Source organism: Oncorhynchus masou, chromosome 15 (genome assembly GCF_036934945.1).
Source record: "Oncorhynchus masou masou isolate Uvic2021 chromosome 15, UVic_Omas_1.1, whole genome shotgun sequence".
NCBI classification, from domain to species: domain Eukaryota; kingdom Metazoa; phylum Chordata; class Actinopteri; order Salmoniformes; family Salmonidae; genus Oncorhynchus; species Oncorhynchus masou.
The window spans coordinates 20,086,635-20,105,787 of NC_088226.1; the positions used below are offsets into that span (position 1 = coordinate 20,086,635).

The following is a 19,153-nucleotide window of genomic DNA, read 5'->3' on the forward strand; positions in this document are numbered from 1 at the left end:
CATTTTTAAAAAATGGCTTATATTGGTTTTAATTGTTTGTCTATATCGCTTATAGGTTTTTGTTAAGTTCCACCATCGTAATGCATTTCTTTAAATGTTGTTTGCTTTCACTTTTGTCTTTTCCTTTGTGTTTCATAACACTTTTTTACCACCTTTGGTCACAAGACACCCAACGCCACCACACCTGTCAAAGCATCCACCCCCAAACGACCCTCCTCGGTCCAAACCACCCCCAACAAAAAGCCTTGGTCCTCTTCCTCTGCCCCAGCCTGCAACACTAGCAGGCCAAGCTCAATATTTAAACCCAGTCCAGGCAGTGCAAGAGCCAGAGAACCCAGGCCAAGGGTAAGTAACACACATGGACAGGTCTCAACTTTGACCACGATCCCAGACTCAGGCCAGCCTATCCATAGGCTCATAATGCTCAATGGCATTATGACATGAATACCTCAAAGTTCCATGGTGTTGAATGATCTTATGCAATGCCTCTCCTAAACCCCAAACACTCAGTCAGTTCTTTCCCAAATTAGTCCGGAGTCTTTTGTTTCAACACCGGTTCATCGCTTGTTGTGTAGTTTCTAGTTTTTCCCATTCTAGAAGTAACCATGCTGTTTGGTTTCCAGACTGGAGATGGGAAGACCGCCAGCACCAGGACACCAGGTGCCAAACCCCAGGGTGCTGGGACAAGGATGCAGCCCAAGACCACTGCTGGAGGTCAGTCAGTACTCAGGACATGTTCAACAGATGGTCAACTCTCAATGTGTTCCTTTAAACTCATACAGCAGTGCCTACAATGGGAAAACATGAAGCGCAATCACCATTAATCCATTGAGAGTTCCCCAATTCGAGAGAGGTTAACACATGGAGTGTGCGCAGAGATGAGGGAGCATGATAAGGATATGGTCAGACTCCATATCCCCATTGAAAAAGGTTCTAACTCTAACAACAGCTTGATACCTTTGCCATCTCTAACATGTGGCAGCTTGACAACTACATTTGCATCCCCAGCACGTTAGATGGTGTCACCATCATTTCCTGTGCTCTCTTTGGAATGGCGTGATGAGAGAGAAAAATGTACCTAGAAGTGTCTGGGCATTTTGGCTTTAACTACAGGCTGAGCAAAACATCACCGGCACCTTGTTCAAAGAATTGAACTTTTGCAGGTCTTGTTCCAGAAAACAGGAGCACAAACATAGATTGGAATAACCTAATCCTAGATTATGTTTCTCCTAACCTTGTAGTTGATTCCCCCAAGACGTCCCAAGACCGTAGTGGCTACAGCAGCCCCAGCACACCCAAGTCCCCCGCCAGCCGGGAGGTGAAGAAGGTGGCGGTGGTGCGGACCCCTCCTAAATCCCCTGGGTCCATGAGGGGGCGCAGTCCGGTGCCCCTGGCTGCACCCATGCCCGACCTGAAGAACGTCCGGTCAAAGATTGGCTCCACGGAGAACATCAAGCACTCGCCTGGTGGAGGACGGGTAAGAGCTTGAAACCGTTTTCTTTCGTTTTTTTTAATGATATTTAAGGGTTGAAGAATTTCAGAAACCTTCCCAAAGTTTGCAGGTTTTTCAGAAACCCATGGTAAGAGGAAGAGGAGGTGATGGGAATCTGCCAACAAGGAAGTCCTCCATCTGGGATTTCTGAAAAACCCAGGAACTTCTGAAAAGTGGCCTGAAATGTAACTGGGTGCTGTTTTTCTTAGGTATCTTTCTTCCAAGCTTGAGTTGTTTATCACAGGCCGGAATCCACATACCACTCCAGTAATTGGCATTTCAAAGCTTATGTTTGAGTTGTGATCACAAATGGCTTTACAGTATTTTTTGAATATGTCCAGAAAAAAAAAAGTGGTTTGTTCCATATTAGTTCCTTGAATGTTTGTAAGAACACTGTCTCCCTCCTGACTCTTTTAGGTGCAAATAGTTGAGAAGAAGATGGATTTAAGTAACATTCAGTCAAAGTGTGGCTCCAAAGCCAATCTCAAGTATACCCCAGGAGGTGGCAATGTGAGTAACACAGACGGCATGGCGGTCAAGAGACTGCAGACAGGGACATTACCCATTTTCGAGCTCCTACAGTACAGAACCCACACACTTCCATAAAGACTGGTCACTTGATCATTGATCTGTAACTATTTTGAGATCAGTGCATGTCAGATATCCCTGACCTGTGAAATAAGGACATTGCCTCATGCCTGTAACTTCTGAGGGTGATACATCGAGCTATTGAATTGGTATCTGCGGTGCAGACACCGACCTTGAACTTTGAGGCTATCTTGTAGATAATCTGGTTTAAGTAAATGTCTAAATCGCAGTCAGCAGCAAGATCCACATCGCAGCCTTGCAGCTGCTGCAGCAATCTGCCAGAAAGGTGATATTTTTGCCTCTCCTCTACCTCTTCCAGGTGCAAATTTTACATAAGAAGATTGACTTGTCTAGTGTTCAGTCTCGGTGTGGCTCCAAAGACAATCTCAAGCATGTCCCCCGAGGTGGTAACGTGAGTAACTTGAGGATGAACTCACGGTTTGGTCTTGAGTCTTCCTGCAGTTAGAACCAGATCATGGCCTTGGCCAGAACATAAAGGCTATTCCTTCTCCACTCTCTGCTCCTCCTAGACTTAAATTAAATGAGGACTTCACTAGTTTATAGCTAGATAGTTACTTAAGTTTGAGGAGTTTACAGTCTTTCTTCATTTTTGTTGAATGTACTCTCTGATATTCTCTTATTATGGTAGCACAAGCTATGTAAGTTTGTAAACAATATTTCTACTCGATTCCTTTTTTAAATCAGTTAGGCTATGGCTTGATTTGATACAGGAACATTAAATAAATCAACAAAGTGAATGGAACAACATTTCATATAAGATGAATGTGCTGAGGTAATTTATAGTCTTGAAGTATGATGCATGTGACCATATTCAACATAACAAATGAGAGCCCGCTCTACATAATGGTTACAAGAAGGAACACTTCTCTGAAGTCTTAACATCTTACAGTTGCAGCACGTTATGAAACATCCTTTTATTTTTCCAAATGCAAAAACATTCAAAATCAAATGTAGAGGCTGAATCCTATTTTTTTTTTCAAATAAAATGTAAAACAATAAGACCTGTTCATGTGGAGGTTCAAGCTGGGATCAAGCCTAAATATCTTTGAGATACTGCATTAACTTCTGGTCACCGCCATTTGTCCCTTTAAAGCTTAATGTTTTCAAAGACACAACTTTCAAAGCAGGTTCCTCGTACAGTTGCCTTTTACAGATTCATTCCACACTGGCCTAGCGTAAATGCAAGCATTGTGATTTGATCTGCATTTCTACCCTATACAAATCAATTCCAACACAATACACTAAGTTTCCAACGTCTGTTTAAAACCTAGACTTTTCTAGAATATGAGAATTGCTGACCTTATCGCATCACAAGCAACCCAGTCCCCCTCACCAATAAAGCCATTGTTTCTCTCAATGAGTCACGATTACAGACCACTCAGACCAGAGTGGATGGTGCAGCGTAGTGTACTTGCTGTCAGCAGCACAGGTCTGTCAACCAGTGTTCTCTCATTGAGCTGACTAAATGCCTTACAGTAATGGAATGTGCACGTCAGATGTCATTAAATCTGGCTTTGGATTGATACAGTACAGCCTTAGTATACAGACCTGAATTGAGATGACCCAGAACGATGAGGGACTTACCATGATTAAATGTGCGCTCAATAGAGCTCTCCACAAAACGATTTGACAAAGTATGAGGAAAGATCCAGCGAAGTAAAATTAATGAATCTATTTGATTTCTATGGGCTGATGAGTATTTTCACCAGGTTCATCTACCAGGTTTATCTCTCGGGACTATTGTGTGCTTTGTCATTCCCTAAAAAGAGGGCAACACAACCACCCAGAAAGCCAAGATAAAGGCCGAATCAATCTCTTTAAAAACTTTGATTTCATTAAACTGCAATGGGACACTGGTTTAAGGTTAGGGCTTGTCGGGGACCGTTGTATAGCACCTTGGCCCCTTTTGAGTCCCTGAAAACAGATGCATGGGATAGTCATTACAGGGGGCAGGGCATCCTTGCCTGGAGATGCTGTTGCCAAGTTTGTGTTTTTGGTCTGTCTGCCCTAGATCTGTCTCCTCAAATGTGTCTCCAATAACTTGTATGATGCACCCCAATGGCTCTTGTAGTCTCAAACTCTCCAAGTTCAATACGCGGTTCAGTGTCTTGAGCTGAACATCTCGACATCCGTGCTGGTCGTTACCTTGCATGACATGGGATGACGTGAATGCAGTAGTGATGAGAGCAGAACATCATTGACTTATAATGGTGGCACGGTTCTCCTGGTTGGTGTATGACCGTGAGCATGCAGTCCCAGCGGGCAAACTTTGGGGTAAATCCATAATGACGCCATTTTCTGGTTCTAAAAAATGTCAGATTACAAACAGTTAAAATCCTCATCTCGTTTATGACCATACCAAGATGTCTGGGAAAGAGGTCATATTCTGGTCCGATAATTAGTTAAAGGCATCTTTTAGCTGACCAAGACATTGACAAACCATTTATTATAATCTGAATACAACCTGTGACGTCACAAAAGACAGAATGACGTTGACCGTTACAACCAGTTTTGCCCGCTGGGCTCAACCTGAATCCTGTCAATTGTGATATCTACCTCCAACTCATTGTCCCCTCCGCCACCACCCACCAACCTGTAAATCAATACTGTCCAAGTAGAGATGTAAGATTTAACGCTTACAACAGAAATGATGAGGCCAGTTTATTTATACTGGTAGCGGTAAATGGTTAGTGATTGGGCTGCACTGAGTTGGATGTGGCTGCAGCGTTGGAGTCCTGCTGTAGTTGTGTCTTATCTGCTCGGAGAAACAAGGGCTGGGCTTCTGTGCTGTGTGTCGAGAATAATGTGATGAAAGCCTGTATCTCTATGCAGCACTGACACCACCATGTGTCTGTACTGCGTAAATACACGTTCAAACTGCATACCAGCAAATCGCTGCATGTTTTGATGTGTATATGTTTGTGTGTATGTAAACAAGTGAGGGTATGGTTGAAATGTTTTTTTTTTCTCCCCAGCAATATTAATTTAAACACAGGCCTATTGTTTTATTTTTTTCATTTTATTCAAGAGAGTAAACCTATTTCGCTTAGGTTGCTTTGGGGATTATGATTTTGTCTAGATTGTAGTGGAGACTTGTTTTAAATCATGGATGGAGTGATTTTATGAGAGCTCTGGTCATTTGAATTTCATATTTATAAACTCAGCAAAAAAAAAAGAAATGTCCTCTCACTGTCGACTGCGTTTATTTTCAGCAAACTTAACGGTAAATAATTGAATGAACATAAGATTCAACAACTGAGACGTAAACGGAACAAGTTCCACAGACATGTGACTAACAGTAACGTAAAAATGTGTCCCTGAACAAAGGGGGGGGGTCAAAATCAAAAGTAACAGTCAGTATCTGGTGTGGCCACCAGCTGCATTAAGTACTGCAGTGCATCTCCTCCTCGTGGACTACACCAGATATGCCAGATCTGGCTGTGAGATGTTACCCCACTCTTCCACCAAGGCACTTGCAAGTTCCCCGACATTTCTGGGGGGAATGGCCCTAGCCCTCACCCTTCGATCCAACAGGTCCCAGACGTGCTCAATGAGATTGAGATCTGGGCTCTTCGCTGACCATGGCAGAACACTGACATTCCTGTCTTGCAAGAAATCATGCACAGAATGAGCAGTATGCCTGGTGGCATTGTCATGCTGGAAGGTCATGTCAGGATGAGCCTGCAGGAAGGGTACCACATGAGGGAAAAGGATGTCTTCCCTGTAACGCATAGTATTGAGATTGCCTGCTATGACAACAAGCTCAGTCCGATGATACTGTGACACACCGCCCCAGACCATGACGGACCCTCCACCTCCAAATTGATCCCGCTCCAGAGTACAGGCCTCGGTGTAACGCTCATTCATTCGACGGTAAACGCGAATCCGACCATCAGCCGAGGTGAGGCAAAACCGCGACTCGTCAGTGAAGGGAAATTTTTGTCAGTCCTATCTGGTCCAGCGATGGTGGGTTTGTTGCCGGTGATATCTGGTGAGGACCTGCCTTACAACAGGCCTACAAGCCCTCAGTCCAGCCTCTCTCAGCCTATTGCGGACAGTCTGAGCACTGATGGAGGAATTGTGCATTCCTGGTGTAACTCAGGCAGTTGTTGTTGTCATCCTGTACCTGTCCTGCAGGTGTGATGTTCGGATGTACCGATCCTGTGCAGGTGTTGTTACACGTGGTCTGCCACTGCGAGGATGATTAGTTGTCCGTCCTGTCTCCCTGTAGCGCTCTCTTAGGCATCTCACAGTACGGACATTGCAATTTATTGCCCTAGCCACATCTGCAGTCCTCATGCCTCCTTGCAGCATGCCTGAGGCAAGATCACGCAGATGAGCAGGGACCCTGGGCATCTTTCTTTTGGTGTTTTTCAGAGTCAGTAGAAAGGCCTCTTTAGTGTCCTAAGTTTCCATAACTGTGACCTTAATTGTAAGCTTTTAGTGTCTTAATGACCGTTCCACAGGTGCATGTTCATTAATTGTTTATGGTTCATTGAACAAGCATGGGAAACAGTGTTTAAACCCTTTACAATGAAGATCTGTGAAGTTATTTGGATTATCTTTAAAAGACAGGATCCTGAAAAAGGGACAATTCTTTTTTTGTTGAGTTTATATATATATATATTTGTATTATTTAGCAATTTACTTCGATAAACATTTGATCAGATATATAGATTATAAAAGTGCTGTTTTCATGAATGTCTGTCATTTTGTGACTAATTTCATCCTCCTGATCATCAGGTATCTTGTCTCGCTTCTCAGCAAAACAGACATGGGGGAATGTGTAGTAGAGAATATTCCTGTAAAAATTTGAACAAAAAGGTGAAAGGCTGGTAATCCAATCATCTAATCACATATGTGTCCTTACATACATGGCGCGGGTTAAACTGGGTTAGAAAACAGCAGTGTATCATCATAGTTTCTAGAGATGTCATGAAACATCTTTGCATTGTACCCAAGAGGGCCTTTGCATCCAAATTTGAGACCTAGTTGTCTCATTTAGATTCAAATTTCATCATCATGGCCTGATTTTTTTTTTTTTGTTGATAACGATGACTGAATTCCCTGAAATATTCTAGCTATCTTTTCATTTTTAAGGAAATTCTCATGTGTGGTGGGTGCAATAGAATAACCCCTTTCCCTTTTTCCAACCGATATCTATTAAGGACAATGCTAGAAGCAAGTCTATTCAGGAAGCCATTCAATGGTGGTGTCCTTGCATGTGACTGATGCTGACTCATTCTAGATTGTCTCTCTGTATTCTGCCTCCTCGCATTGCCCAACAATGACCACTCCTCTGGTCTGATTCTATCTATGCTCTGAGGATCTCATTTTTTCTCCCCATTTGCCATATCCAGGTTCAAATTACTCACAAAAAGATTGACCTCAGCAACGTACAGTCAAAGTGTGGATCAAAGGCCAACATTCACCACAAACCAGGTAATTTATGTACAGAATAAAACCGTATGGTGATTGAAATGAAACAACATGCAACAGAGAGACCCTGCTCTAACATGGACTACGGTTGAGGCTATTGGTGGTCGATACTCAGCCATATCCAGAAATAGTTTTATGCTCCCTGACGAATGTGAAATAGGAAAATGTGTTGAATAACCTTTGCGGTGCTAAAGAATGCCGCGTGTCTTCATTAGGTGGAGGCAATGTGGAGATCAAATCCGAGAAGTTGGACTTCAAGGTTCAGTCTAAGATTGGGTCCATGGACAACGTTGGTCATGTGGCTGGAGGTGGCGGGAGGAAGGTAAACAGACCCACTATCACTAATGTCCGAATTGACTCGCACGTCTTTCAAAAACAATACTTTCATGTTTCAATCTTTCAAAAAAAACAACTGTAGAAAACCTATTACAATCAATTACTCATTTCTATTCTGAAACACTGAATTATTCTGCCCAAATTCTGGAGTCAACAGTCTGCACACAATTCATTGCTAATATTCTCTCTGGCTTCAAATCTCTGAAATCTAAACAAAATGATCACTCTTCTTGCTTGGCAAACTCTTCCTTAGCAAACTGAGCATGCCATGAAACTTGCTTGTAAACATTTCTAAAATGTCACGCAAAAGAGCGATTAACACAGGGTCACATTGATTACTAATTAGGCCTCTCCCTCTGCATTGCCAATAGGCATTTGCCTGAGTGTCATGTACTTACAAAAAGTTTTTTTTACAAACACTTTTTTTTATATCAATATTTCATATAAAGCCTAACAATAGATCATAAATACATTTTATTGCAAATACAAACTTCCCTAAAGGTAACTGATCGCTGTTAAAAAAAACTCTTACCACACAGTACACGGAGGCCAATTTTAAACTCAATACAGTAAGAAACTGAGGCAGTATTTTCCCTCATCTCGGCACCCAGAACCAAATCAGATACTCAATATTTTAATTCTTAAGCCTATATCAAGAGGTTACATTTTCCCTTGCAATGGCAACTCTGGCGACCCATTCTCCTGCTCTCCTTCCTCTTCTCTTTGCCCAGCATGTTTGGGTGGCAGCAGCTCCTCTCATTTAGCCTGTGTACCCGTCTCTTTAGCAAATCCACTCCATGTCATGTGCCAAAGAGTAGCCTTTCTGTCATCTTCAAATATGATCATTCTATCATTCATGAGCTTGAGGAGAACGGAGGATTTGATCCAGATTCGATCACCCTTAGAGCTATCCTCCAATCACAACTATTATGCAAATATTGGAACTTTTTACTCTCCACAGAACACGTGAGTAGGGTCTATCTGCAGACCGCGTACTACATGCCACGCCCACTGCCATTAAGGCTAGGACACCGGCAGTTGAGAGGAACACACTTGTTTGAAATGGAAAAGCGTTGTGGTAGCTATTGACAAAGAAGAACATCAAGACGAAGCAGCTGCTTTACAAGTGGGATGCAGTGTTGAGCGTTACATCCCGAGGGGTTTGTGCTGATTGTATGGAGATGGGGACAGCCGGTTAACAAGGAAAGAACAAGATGTTTGTCAGGAGAAGTGCAGTATTATCATAAGGAGAGAGTTATACTTGGAAAAGAGAGGCTGAGGAGGTCTAAGAGAGAGGGGGAGGAATGAAGAGGGTGAGCTTGAGTTGGTTAAAAATAGCTGGGGGAAAAGGGGATGGTTTGTTAACGGAGAACGGTAGAAAGTGTAGGCAGAGTGAGCTGAAGGGCGAAGTGTCGGAGGTGGTAGGTGTTCTCTGAGCCGAGGCTTGCACCGAGGGTCAGGATAAAGATGAGTCTGTGACAGTAGGAGCGAAGTTTTTTGGAAAGATTTGACCCTTTTTAAAATATTTTTTGCTGATTGAGGTTTCAGGGTGGGTGAAAACAGAGTTGGGTACTGTGGAATCGGGTAACCAGAAAGTGGTCTTGTGATAAGTGTATGTGCTTCTGCTGGTCAGAGGGAGCCGGCGCTCTGTGTTAAACGAATGGGGGGGGGGCAAGAGAGATGAATTGTTTTGTTCTCAAGAAAAGGGTGCCGTTGAGGAGTGAATACTGGGGTAGCGGTCAATGTGAACGCTGAACAACTTGAGGGGAAGAATCGGTGTTTGATGCTCGTCGTTTGGTGCGACGCAGACAGGGCGGCGCGAGTGGAGAAACAGAAGAGTCATTGTCTGTTCTTTTGAGTTTTGATGTTGAGTCTTTACCCGACAAAGGGATGTTAGGATACATAAGTTGTCCTGTACGAGCTTTGTGCCGACTACATTACATTATTACAGGTGTCAAGCTTATGGGCATGTGGCAGCAGTGTGTAGGAGGAAGGACCTAAGTGTGAGAAGTGTGCAGAAAGGCACGAGACGTGTAGTATTGGGGAAAGCAGTGGTATGTGTTAATTGTAGGGGTGACAATGGGGCGGGGGGGATCAGAAATGTCCCGTGCGAGAGAGGCAGGTTGAGGTTTCCAGGGATAGAGTTGTCATATGCTGAGGCAGTGAAGAAAGTAGAGGAAGATGGGTCAAGGGGGATGGATCCTGAGAGGAGTGGCGTGAGTAGTAGATCAGTACAGAAGGATAAACCAACAAGTGATAGATGTTTCAGTAAGATTAGATTATGGGATGGAATGTAAATCGCAGAAAATAGAGGTGGCAGCAGCTGCAGAGAGGTATTTGGGTGTGCGAGACTTGACATCAGAAGAGTTACAGGATGCGTTAAGTGGTGGTGTCCCGTCCTTTCAGCCTGAAGTAGGACTAAATAGATTTAAATAGTGGAGTAGGTATTTATTATTATTTGTGAGTGTAGTGTTAGATGGTCGGGTATTTGTAATTAAAAAAAAAATGGAGAAAGAAAAAAATAATTAAGCTAAGTATAAGGGAGTTCAGTCTAGTAGGTGGTGGTAATCCAACATTTATTGGATGCCAACCCCCGTTAAACCTCATCAAAGAAAACTCTGGCAGTTATTTTAACTTTACGGCAATGGTAACCACTACTCGGTAGTGCCACGCAAGAGTTGGGTTGGCTATACAAGCCGTAATGCTGTAACATTAACAGAACTGTGGGAAAGCAGTGCTCGGCAAGTGGGGGAGAATGACACTGTACCGGTGTTCTAGTTAGTTAGCTAGCTACTTCTCTCACCATATTGTTAACAAAACTGCAGGTAAACAGTACTCGGCAAACAGAGTCGAAGGACACTGTGTACCGGCCCCCTTCTTATGTGGGGGTTTTTGGCAGTTGACATCCAACTCTGGTGCATTACTGCCACCTACTGTGCTGGAGTGTGTGCCAGAGACAGCGCTAGCAGCTGCAATGGCAGTGGGCGTGGCATGTAGTAACTGCAGTCTGCAGATAGACGTTATTGTAACACATTGGTATCCGGTTGCTGAGCAACCGTTTTTTTGTTTGTCCAGAAGAAACTAGTCTGTCAAAATTTGCTAGCTCATGTCTAAATTCTCTGCAATACTGCAATTCCAACCACAAAGTTATTTTAAGCCTCAAAATACAACAACTTGCCTAGCTAACAGCTAAATATTTGTTTTTGACTTTGTTATTCATTATATTTTCGAGGATCCACATGTTCTCATGGAAAATGCTATTTCCAACAACCAATGAGCAACTCCAGATTGCTGAAAGGCCAGTCTCGTTGGCAATGACAATGAGTGGAATATTAACTCAAGACTGGTAACATTACTCAGACTACCATTCATTTTCACTCTGATTCCAAGCTGGCACTGCAGACCAATCTATTGCTTATTTTTGTTCTTTCTTTCAGTTTTTAAACAACTTTCATGTATTTTGTTTTTTTTGTACAGACTTTCATTCATGTATTTTATTTTCTATTTTTTCATTTGACTTGTTTGTTACGTTTCATTTGTTTTGTTTAACACCAACGCATGTTTTCCATCCATACTGGGTGTGGTATCCATCCATAGAGAGAGAAGGGGAAGGAAGCCAAGTGGGTTTTTGGAGAAGGAGACACCTCCCTAAATAGGGAAGCTCCTATCCCCAGCCCTACTGGCCCCTCCACTGATCCCCCTCAGTCGCCCCGTTCTGAACACAGCCCAATCGAGGGGGCGTCCTGGTAAAGCTAGAAGTCTCCAGTAAGTACACAATGTCTTACTTCAGACCAAAACCCCAAAGTCGCCAAAATTGTCCAGTCAATTGGACGGATCAAGCCACAACAGAGATACTCAACCTTGAAATGAAGGCCTATATTCCCCCTTAAAAACCATGCACGCACCCACACATGCATGCACATGTGCAGCCAAACACACCCACCCACACAGCATGTCCATAGGACTCCGCACACTATCAAGAGGGAAATTGTATACATGTAACCACAAGAGGGCATTAACACAAAGTCAAGAGCCTTTCAAACTGCAGCATCACTGGTCTTTTGTGATATGCACAACCTCTGTTCACCATTCTACATTCTGATGTCATCACATAGAAAGTATAATACTGGATTTGCGCTGATTTGACTTCCACTCATCCCATGTCCAGATTAAGCCTAGTCCTGGACTAGAATACACGTATAATGGAAATTCTCCATTTAAAATTAATTTTAGTCCAGGACTAAGCTTTACGGGAAACCTGGTCCCGAAGGTTTACACAGACACAATCCATGAATGATGCATAATTACACATGAAAGATTTGTCTCATCACTGTAGGTGCCCTTGCTCGCCATTCACTAAATGTATCAATCTCCACTCCTGCAGATTGAAAGCCACAAACTGAGTTTCCGTGAGACGGCGAAAGCCCGCACCGACCACGGAGCGGAGATTGTCCCCGTGGAGATCATCGCAGGCGGCTCACCCGCCCGTCTTCTCAGCAACGTGTCGTCCCCTGGCAGCCAGAACATGACAGAGACGCCGCCGCTATCCATGCTTGCCGACCAGGTCTCCGCCTCCCTCGCCAAGCAAGGCCTGTGATTCGACCACGTCCCTCCCTGAAAAAGCATTGTAGGTTACCAAGGGAACCAACCACGTGATAAAAAAAAGAGAAACGAAGAGAAAAAGAAGCACCTCACTCACTCTCCCTTCCTCCTTGAAATTCAAAGTCGCTCGCAGGATTTTCCGACCGGGGATATCAGTCAGGGCAAAGTGGTCCGTTAATGAACGGCCGTTTATGGTCTTGATAGTCAGATAGATACAGGTAATGAAAACATATACGTGAAAGAAACGCAGCATTATTCTATACCCATAAAAACACAGACAGGCCTTGTTATGAAGACATTTACCATACTTTCCATTTACAGTGCAATTAATTGGGCTGCTCAATTTGAACGCAACTGCTCGCATGAAAATATTGCACATTTCTTTGCTTATTGCCATGCAGTGGATGTTTGAATTTGCCCATTTAAGCCTTAAAATGTGAAGTAGCCAAAGCCTCAAATCTTTTCTCCACTAGAAAAGATCAGCTAAATTAAAGTGACACTGTACTATACCATTCAAATGATACTAAGTGCCAAATAGACTGTTGCCCGTTCGTGCTTAAAAAACTCCGATATTCCCCAGTTGAGAAATCCGCAAAGATTTATTTACGGTATAATGAAATTCGAATGTTGTCGTAAACAGTTGCTGTGATGTAATTAATAGCGTGTAAGTAAGGCAAATTGACTCTGCCTTTGAGATGATTAAAATAGACATTGTTTGTGAAATTATAAAAGAAACAATTTTCATGAGAAGGACAATTACAAGTCTATTACCCAGAAAATTTAACTTAAGAGTTAAAGCCCATGGCCTGTTCAAAACATTTCAAGGAGGATCCCATTGCTGAGCAATTACAATCAATTAAGTAAACAATGAATTATGGAGTAATGGAGCCACATTGTGCATAATCAATTGGATAAGATAGCTCATTTGAAGTTGAGGGTTTTTTGTGTGTATGGTATAGTCTACGTGCAGGTATTTTGGTGGTAAATCACCAATCCTCACCAAGTTTATTCTCAGCAGTGAGTCTGGATCTGAGGTCCTCCCGGTTGATTTCTGGAACGGATATCCATTCTAGACCATCTGATTGGTCCAGAGCCAGAACACATGGGGGTATAGGGGCGTTATGAAATTTCATCATTGGCTTTGATACTCCGATTGGTTAGAGATTATCCAATCGCTGATTACTTTGTTTTGTACAACACCCCTTATTTTGAAGTCAACAACAAACGACTTGAATGATGGCTGTCTCAGACTGCAGTATGTAGGAATGATTGCGCAGCGGAATAATTCAGTTTGAGTGGTCAGTTAATAGAAATGCCACTGCATACCCACAACACACATGCCTAGAAAAGTCTTAATTTTACCTGCATGAAATTCAAAGCCTGATATAGTATGTGCTCCAAATCTCTACCCTACTCCCGAAGTGTGCACTTGCACACTCTCTTTGTCAAAGATTATCAAATGACCACCCCCTACCTACCCACAGCGCACTACTTACGACGCGAATTTGAACTAAAGTAAATATTTCTTCGCAACAATAGAGCACTCTTTTTTTTACGCTGTAGATCTAACCTTATGTTGCGCACTTTCTTTCCTACTAGTAGCCCTATTCTGTGGATGTAAGACATATTCAACTGCTATTTACGAATGCTTGTAGATGTACCTGCTGACACCCTGCTATTATTTTTTTTATACTCCCGACCCTCACGATGCATTCTTGTTTTTGAAGGTAGTTTTTACACACTGAAGTTCTCAAGTTGACCACCACTACATGTGTGTGAATGATAATTGTCTAGCTTTCCTCCTCATTCCTCATGGTCAACATGAACATTATGTAATGTGCTGAAAATATATGAAAAGGGGGTTAAGCGGATATTAATTGTTACGATTGAAGAAATCTATTCAAGGTAAGACATGTAAGCATATTAACTACCGAAAGCCCCAAAAATACTCAAATTAAATGCTATGTCACATGCTTTATAAACAGGTGTAGACTAACAGTGAAATGCTTACTTATGAGCCCTTCCCAACCATGCAGAGAAAAATACACAATGATTAACGGTACCAGTACAGAGTCGACGTGCAGGGGTACATATAGGTAGGCATTCTAAGACTGATATTCACGTTAGACCGTTTGAGAAAAGGTACCATAAAACAACCATATGCACCTTGGGGTGGTGAATGATGTTCCCGCAAAAGTGTAAGGCTGTTTTTTCCAAGTTATATTTTATTTCGAAGCTGAAAATTGAAATGTCTTGTCACTCTTCTAGTTTTTCCCATGTAACCACATACAGTAAATTAATCTGAGGGAGTGGTTTACTATTCCGAAAGGACAGCATAACCGCATTGTATTCATTAAAGCTTTTCTTAACTGACATTTTAAGCAAACTGGTAATTGTATTGTAATTAAATCTGTTGCGACAAGAGGGGAAAAAAGTTGGGACAAATGATGTTTAGGACTTAATGTCATTAATTTAAGGGAAGGAAAGGGGTAATTTGGGGCTTTTCAGTGTGGTAAATATCTTTTCCCTTTTGCCTCAAAGGGAACAATGATACAAGTTAACTAGCTTCTATCCAACCCATGTCCCGTTTTGTTTCTCCTCTGCTGAGTTTTTATTTTGACAGTCGTGATTGTCCTTGTGATGTGTATTTTATTAATATTTGGTTTACACTGATACTTGTTGCTGTAAACGTGGATTAGGAAATAAAGTCAGTATTGGAACAGCAATGTTAAAGGTTTCTTCTTTCCATTACATTTGTGATGAGTGCTTCAAAGAATGACAGGGGTATTTCCTGTCACACTGACCTTGTTTGTGAAATATGCAAATGCTTTACACATGGAGAACTTACAAGCTCATAGGGAACACAAGGACACAGTTGATACAATATATTTCACTTTTATTTTGAGAAGAACACGCTGCCTGCCCGTCGGACGTCAATCCATAAACTTTTCTTTTTTTTTGCCTCTGCATAAAGAAAGTGTTCAATATAGTGTATTTGTCGTGGCTTCTCCCTATACAATCAGGACAGCTACAGCCTGAACATCAAACACTGTTAAATTATTTACAAAATATACTCTTTTTGTACAAACTATTACATGCTAAAGGATATACCAGACTCACCCACCCCCATTCATCACGTTGGAAATTCTAAGTACGAAAATAGCCCAGACAATATATCGGCTTTTCAACGCTAGTCAAACCCTATTGTACATCGAAACAGTTTCTGCCTGGCGGGTCCTCCGATCCCCACTCACAGACACAAAACCGTAGTGGATAGGCGGGACTTCTGTGAGGAGAAAGGGATAGGCATCGATGGTCCCCAGAAATAGAGTCCGGTTTGTCTTTCGGTCTGTCTGGACAGACAGACTCCTGTGGGAGAATTATTCACCAGGGAAGGCCTCACATTCCCTCGAAATGAGACAGCAGAATCAAGGAAGGTAGAGACAAAAAGGCTCAACTGAACAGTGATGCGAATTATTTTTCCCCCCCATTACATTTTTTTTTTCTTGTGAGGCTCAAACAACTCATGACATGAATCCATACTAGCGGTAATTGGAACAAGAGCAGGGCATTGGTTGGGGCAATCGTAGGTTTAGCTAACTAACATGTGGGTTTGACTGCTGGGGCAGAGCATGAATCAGACGCACAAAGTGACCAAGTAGAAACGGCCAGGCTCAAATTGACTCCAACTGAAAGCCCTACATAGCAGGTGGGTGGGTGGGTGGGTGATAGCCACAGCCTTCTGACGTAGTGACTCAAACATAAGCCTCTTTAGAGGCTTTCTGTACAATACTCCACTTCATCTGCAGGGAGGGACAAAGCAGGGGGTGCTGGGAACTAGGGCAGCTGATGGCAGAGTTCAGTAGGTACCAAAGGAATATAACGGGCAGGATTTACCTGGACTTGTCCACCATTTCAGAACATTTTGTTTGCTCTAATGAACACAACCCATACTTAGTTTTGTTTTGCATTGTTACATGAAAATCATTTGACTTAACCAACATGACATTTGAACCCCCAATAAGACTCAAGAGCTTGAGTGATTTTAATCCAATTGTGGAACTGCATTGACAATCCAACAGGTACATTGACATCTGCCTTGTGCAATTCCAAAAACAGATAGGGACACAGGACCGAGACAAATTAGGTACATTTACATATGTTTGTCTCATGTTTTCTTTTACTATACTGAGTGACATGAAATTGCATGGCAATTATGCATTACAAGCTGGAAACATTGCATCGGAGGTGAACTACTGCAACCCGTGTCAATAGCTAGGGTACAGAAATGTAAAGTGGAGCGAATAATGAAGGGCCTTGATCCAAGATGAAGTCAAAATACTACATTCAAAAACAGAGGCGCTTTCTTTGTAATTGGAACCCTTTTAAGTGATTTCTTGCACATTATCCAAACCAAAAATCAGAAAAGCGTGAAATAACAGCACATCGAAAATGAAGACAGAAATTCAATATGCACAGTTGAACAAAGACACCAAAATCAACTCCATTTCTATGAGGTGATGCGTCTTTTTCGGCCGTTATATTAGTGAACATATCCACATGATTATTTATTTGCTTCACTTTGGCTTGGCTGATTGAAGGATCTATTCAAACTAGTGTATGTGTAATCTCATATTGAGGGTGGTGTTACTTGCTGTGCTAATTTCATACACCGCCCCAACAACCACGTGTGCCATCAGTCTATGTGACGGGGTTGAGAGGAAATATATTAATAAACCTATATGTAGAAAACAACTATACCAATGCAGATAGGGAGGAAATAAAAGCAGACAAGACATCAAGGAAAATGGCAAACTGATTACTACTACAGCTCTGTGAAACAAGTGCATAAAGGAACATTTCCGATTCTCTGGGGCTCTTTATTAGGTTGATTCAAGGGGACAACATAACAAGCTATGACCACAAGGCATTGCTGTTTTGTGTTGTACTCACTCCATTTTACACTGACATAGGGTGGTGGGGAATAGAACGCTACAAAGGTACACACACTGCCTGAGTGGCTGCTTAGCGCTCAGCCCATTGGCCCAGAAACAGGAAGCGACTGTCCTCCTCATCACAAATTCAGCTTTCAGTCTAATTTATCTCCTTTTTCTCCCCATTCACTTTTATATATTTGTTCATTTCGGTGACCATGAAAAGAAAGAACAAAACTGATTTCTGATGGGGGTCTCTGTCTGTGTTCACTAAAAACTGTGAAAGAATTTGACTGATGTTTGAATATCAAACAACAGGAGTCCATTATTCCATTGTTGATGTGGTTCTTGTTTAGAGTCTTGTGAAAGAAAGAAAGTGACGAGTCCTTTATGCGGGGAGAGCCTTCATTCATCGGTGGGAGGGTCTGGTGAGAGTGGTGGAGGCGGAGGGGGCTTTCTGCTTGCTGCTGTCGTCAGGGGGAAGCGGCGAGGGGGGACCCCCGGTGTCAGACTCCGATCTGGACGAGCCCGTCTTGCAACCGGAGATGTGGCGCATGGCTCTGTAGGGGCGCTCCTCGGTGTTCCCTGGCTGCTCTACGGGCTCTGGCGGCGGATCGTTCTCCAGGGGGAAGCTCCTCCGGTCCCATGGGTGTACTGGGATGGGAACCTGGAGAGGGAAAGAGGAAACTCACGTCAGAGACTGGACACTATCACTCACTTATCAAAGATTATCGGTCTGTGCATATTTATACCCAAAGAGCTGGTGCCTACTCATATGTCCTCTACAATCTGCCAAAGTATTCACAAAGACGGCATGCACACTGATTAAACACCTGACGTGTGTTAACGTGTGTATAGTACGAAAGTGTATGTGCTATGATGAGCCTACCAGTTCTTCGTAGGTTCCGTCAGGCGTAGAGCAGCGCGTGTCTTCGTTGGAGAGCAGGCGGTAGGAGTCCCTGGATCCTATAGGGGTGTAGGAGTACCCTCCTGCTGTGTAACACCCTGGGGCGTAAGGGTAGGACTGCAGGTCGGGGCTGGCCGGGGAGCAGGGGGAGGCAGCGCTGCCGTAGTCCGGCAGGGCGTGGAAGTGGGCTGTGTCCGGGGAGGAGGGGTTGTTGCTGCCCAGCAGGGGAGTGGTGCGACCGTCCGACCGGACACTGACATATGAACTGGAAGGGGGGGGGGGAAGAGGGGAGTTAACTTGACATGAAGAACATAAATGAAGTCTTCAGCTAGACTTCAATTGAACAGAAAGGAGAACAATAGCCACAGAAACCTATCATCTAGATCAGGGGTGTCAAAGTCAAATGGACGGAGGGCCAAATAAAAAATTTAGCTACAAGCCGAGGGCCGGACTGTTCGAATGTTCATTGAAAAATTTTTAAATGACGCATATAGTCTAGTGAACCTAATTGAACCTACTGAAAACCTAACAAATATATTCCAATATGATCAGATAAATAAAGCAATATTTTCTTATGGCTCTGTCAGTAATCTTTAATTTTCAACAGACACAAAAGACAAATTTCCTTTATATAAAAATCCCCATAACATGAACATTAAATGAAAGAAACCGGTATTCAAGGCACCATCAGTAGCCTATATTTTCTATTTTAGCAAAAGTGGGCTAAATTTACTTCAAAGAAAAAAACAATAATAGCAATTTTCTATCATCCACTCAACTGAAATATTTTTAAAATATAATTGGATTGAAATACAATAAAATAAAGTGCAAAAA

The 19,153-nt window shown here is 42.7% G+C and overlaps 1 protein-coding gene and 1 pseudogene across 6 annotated transcripts in view; one reads left to right on the forward strand and one right to left on the reverse strand.

Moving 5' to 3' along the window:
• The window catches only part of LOC135555843 (microtubule-associated protein tau-like), a 39,318-nt gene extending 24,114 nt beyond the window's left edge, over positions 1-15,204 (forward strand). For 3 of the 6 annotated variants that reach the window (XM_064988604.1, XM_064988605.1, XM_064988607.1), the window contains 7 exons: positions 166-345; positions 624-714; positions 1,242-1,477; positions 1,910-2,002; positions 7,462-7,543; positions 7,756-7,862; positions 12,261-15,204. In XM_064988604.1, the coding sequence (XP_064844676.1) occupies positions 166-345; positions 624-714; positions 1,242-1,477; positions 1,910-2,002; positions 7,462-7,543; positions 7,756-7,862; positions 12,261-12,473 (1,002 nt within the window). In that variant the 3' untranslated portion in view covers positions 12,474-15,204. Of the gene's footprint in view, positions 1-165; positions 346-623; positions 715-1,241; positions 1,478-1,909; positions 2,003-7,461; positions 7,544-7,755; positions 7,863-11,473; positions 11,642-12,260 lie in introns of all 6 variants that reach the window. The other 3 variants (XM_064988606.1, XM_064988608.1, XM_064988610.1) reach the window with 3 other exon arrangements.
• Positions 15,205-15,357: 153 nt separating this feature from the next.
• LOC135555844 (KAT8 regulatory NSL complex subunit 1-like) overlaps positions 15,358-19,153 on the reverse strand; it is an 80,397-nt pseudogene continuing 76,601 nt past the window's right edge.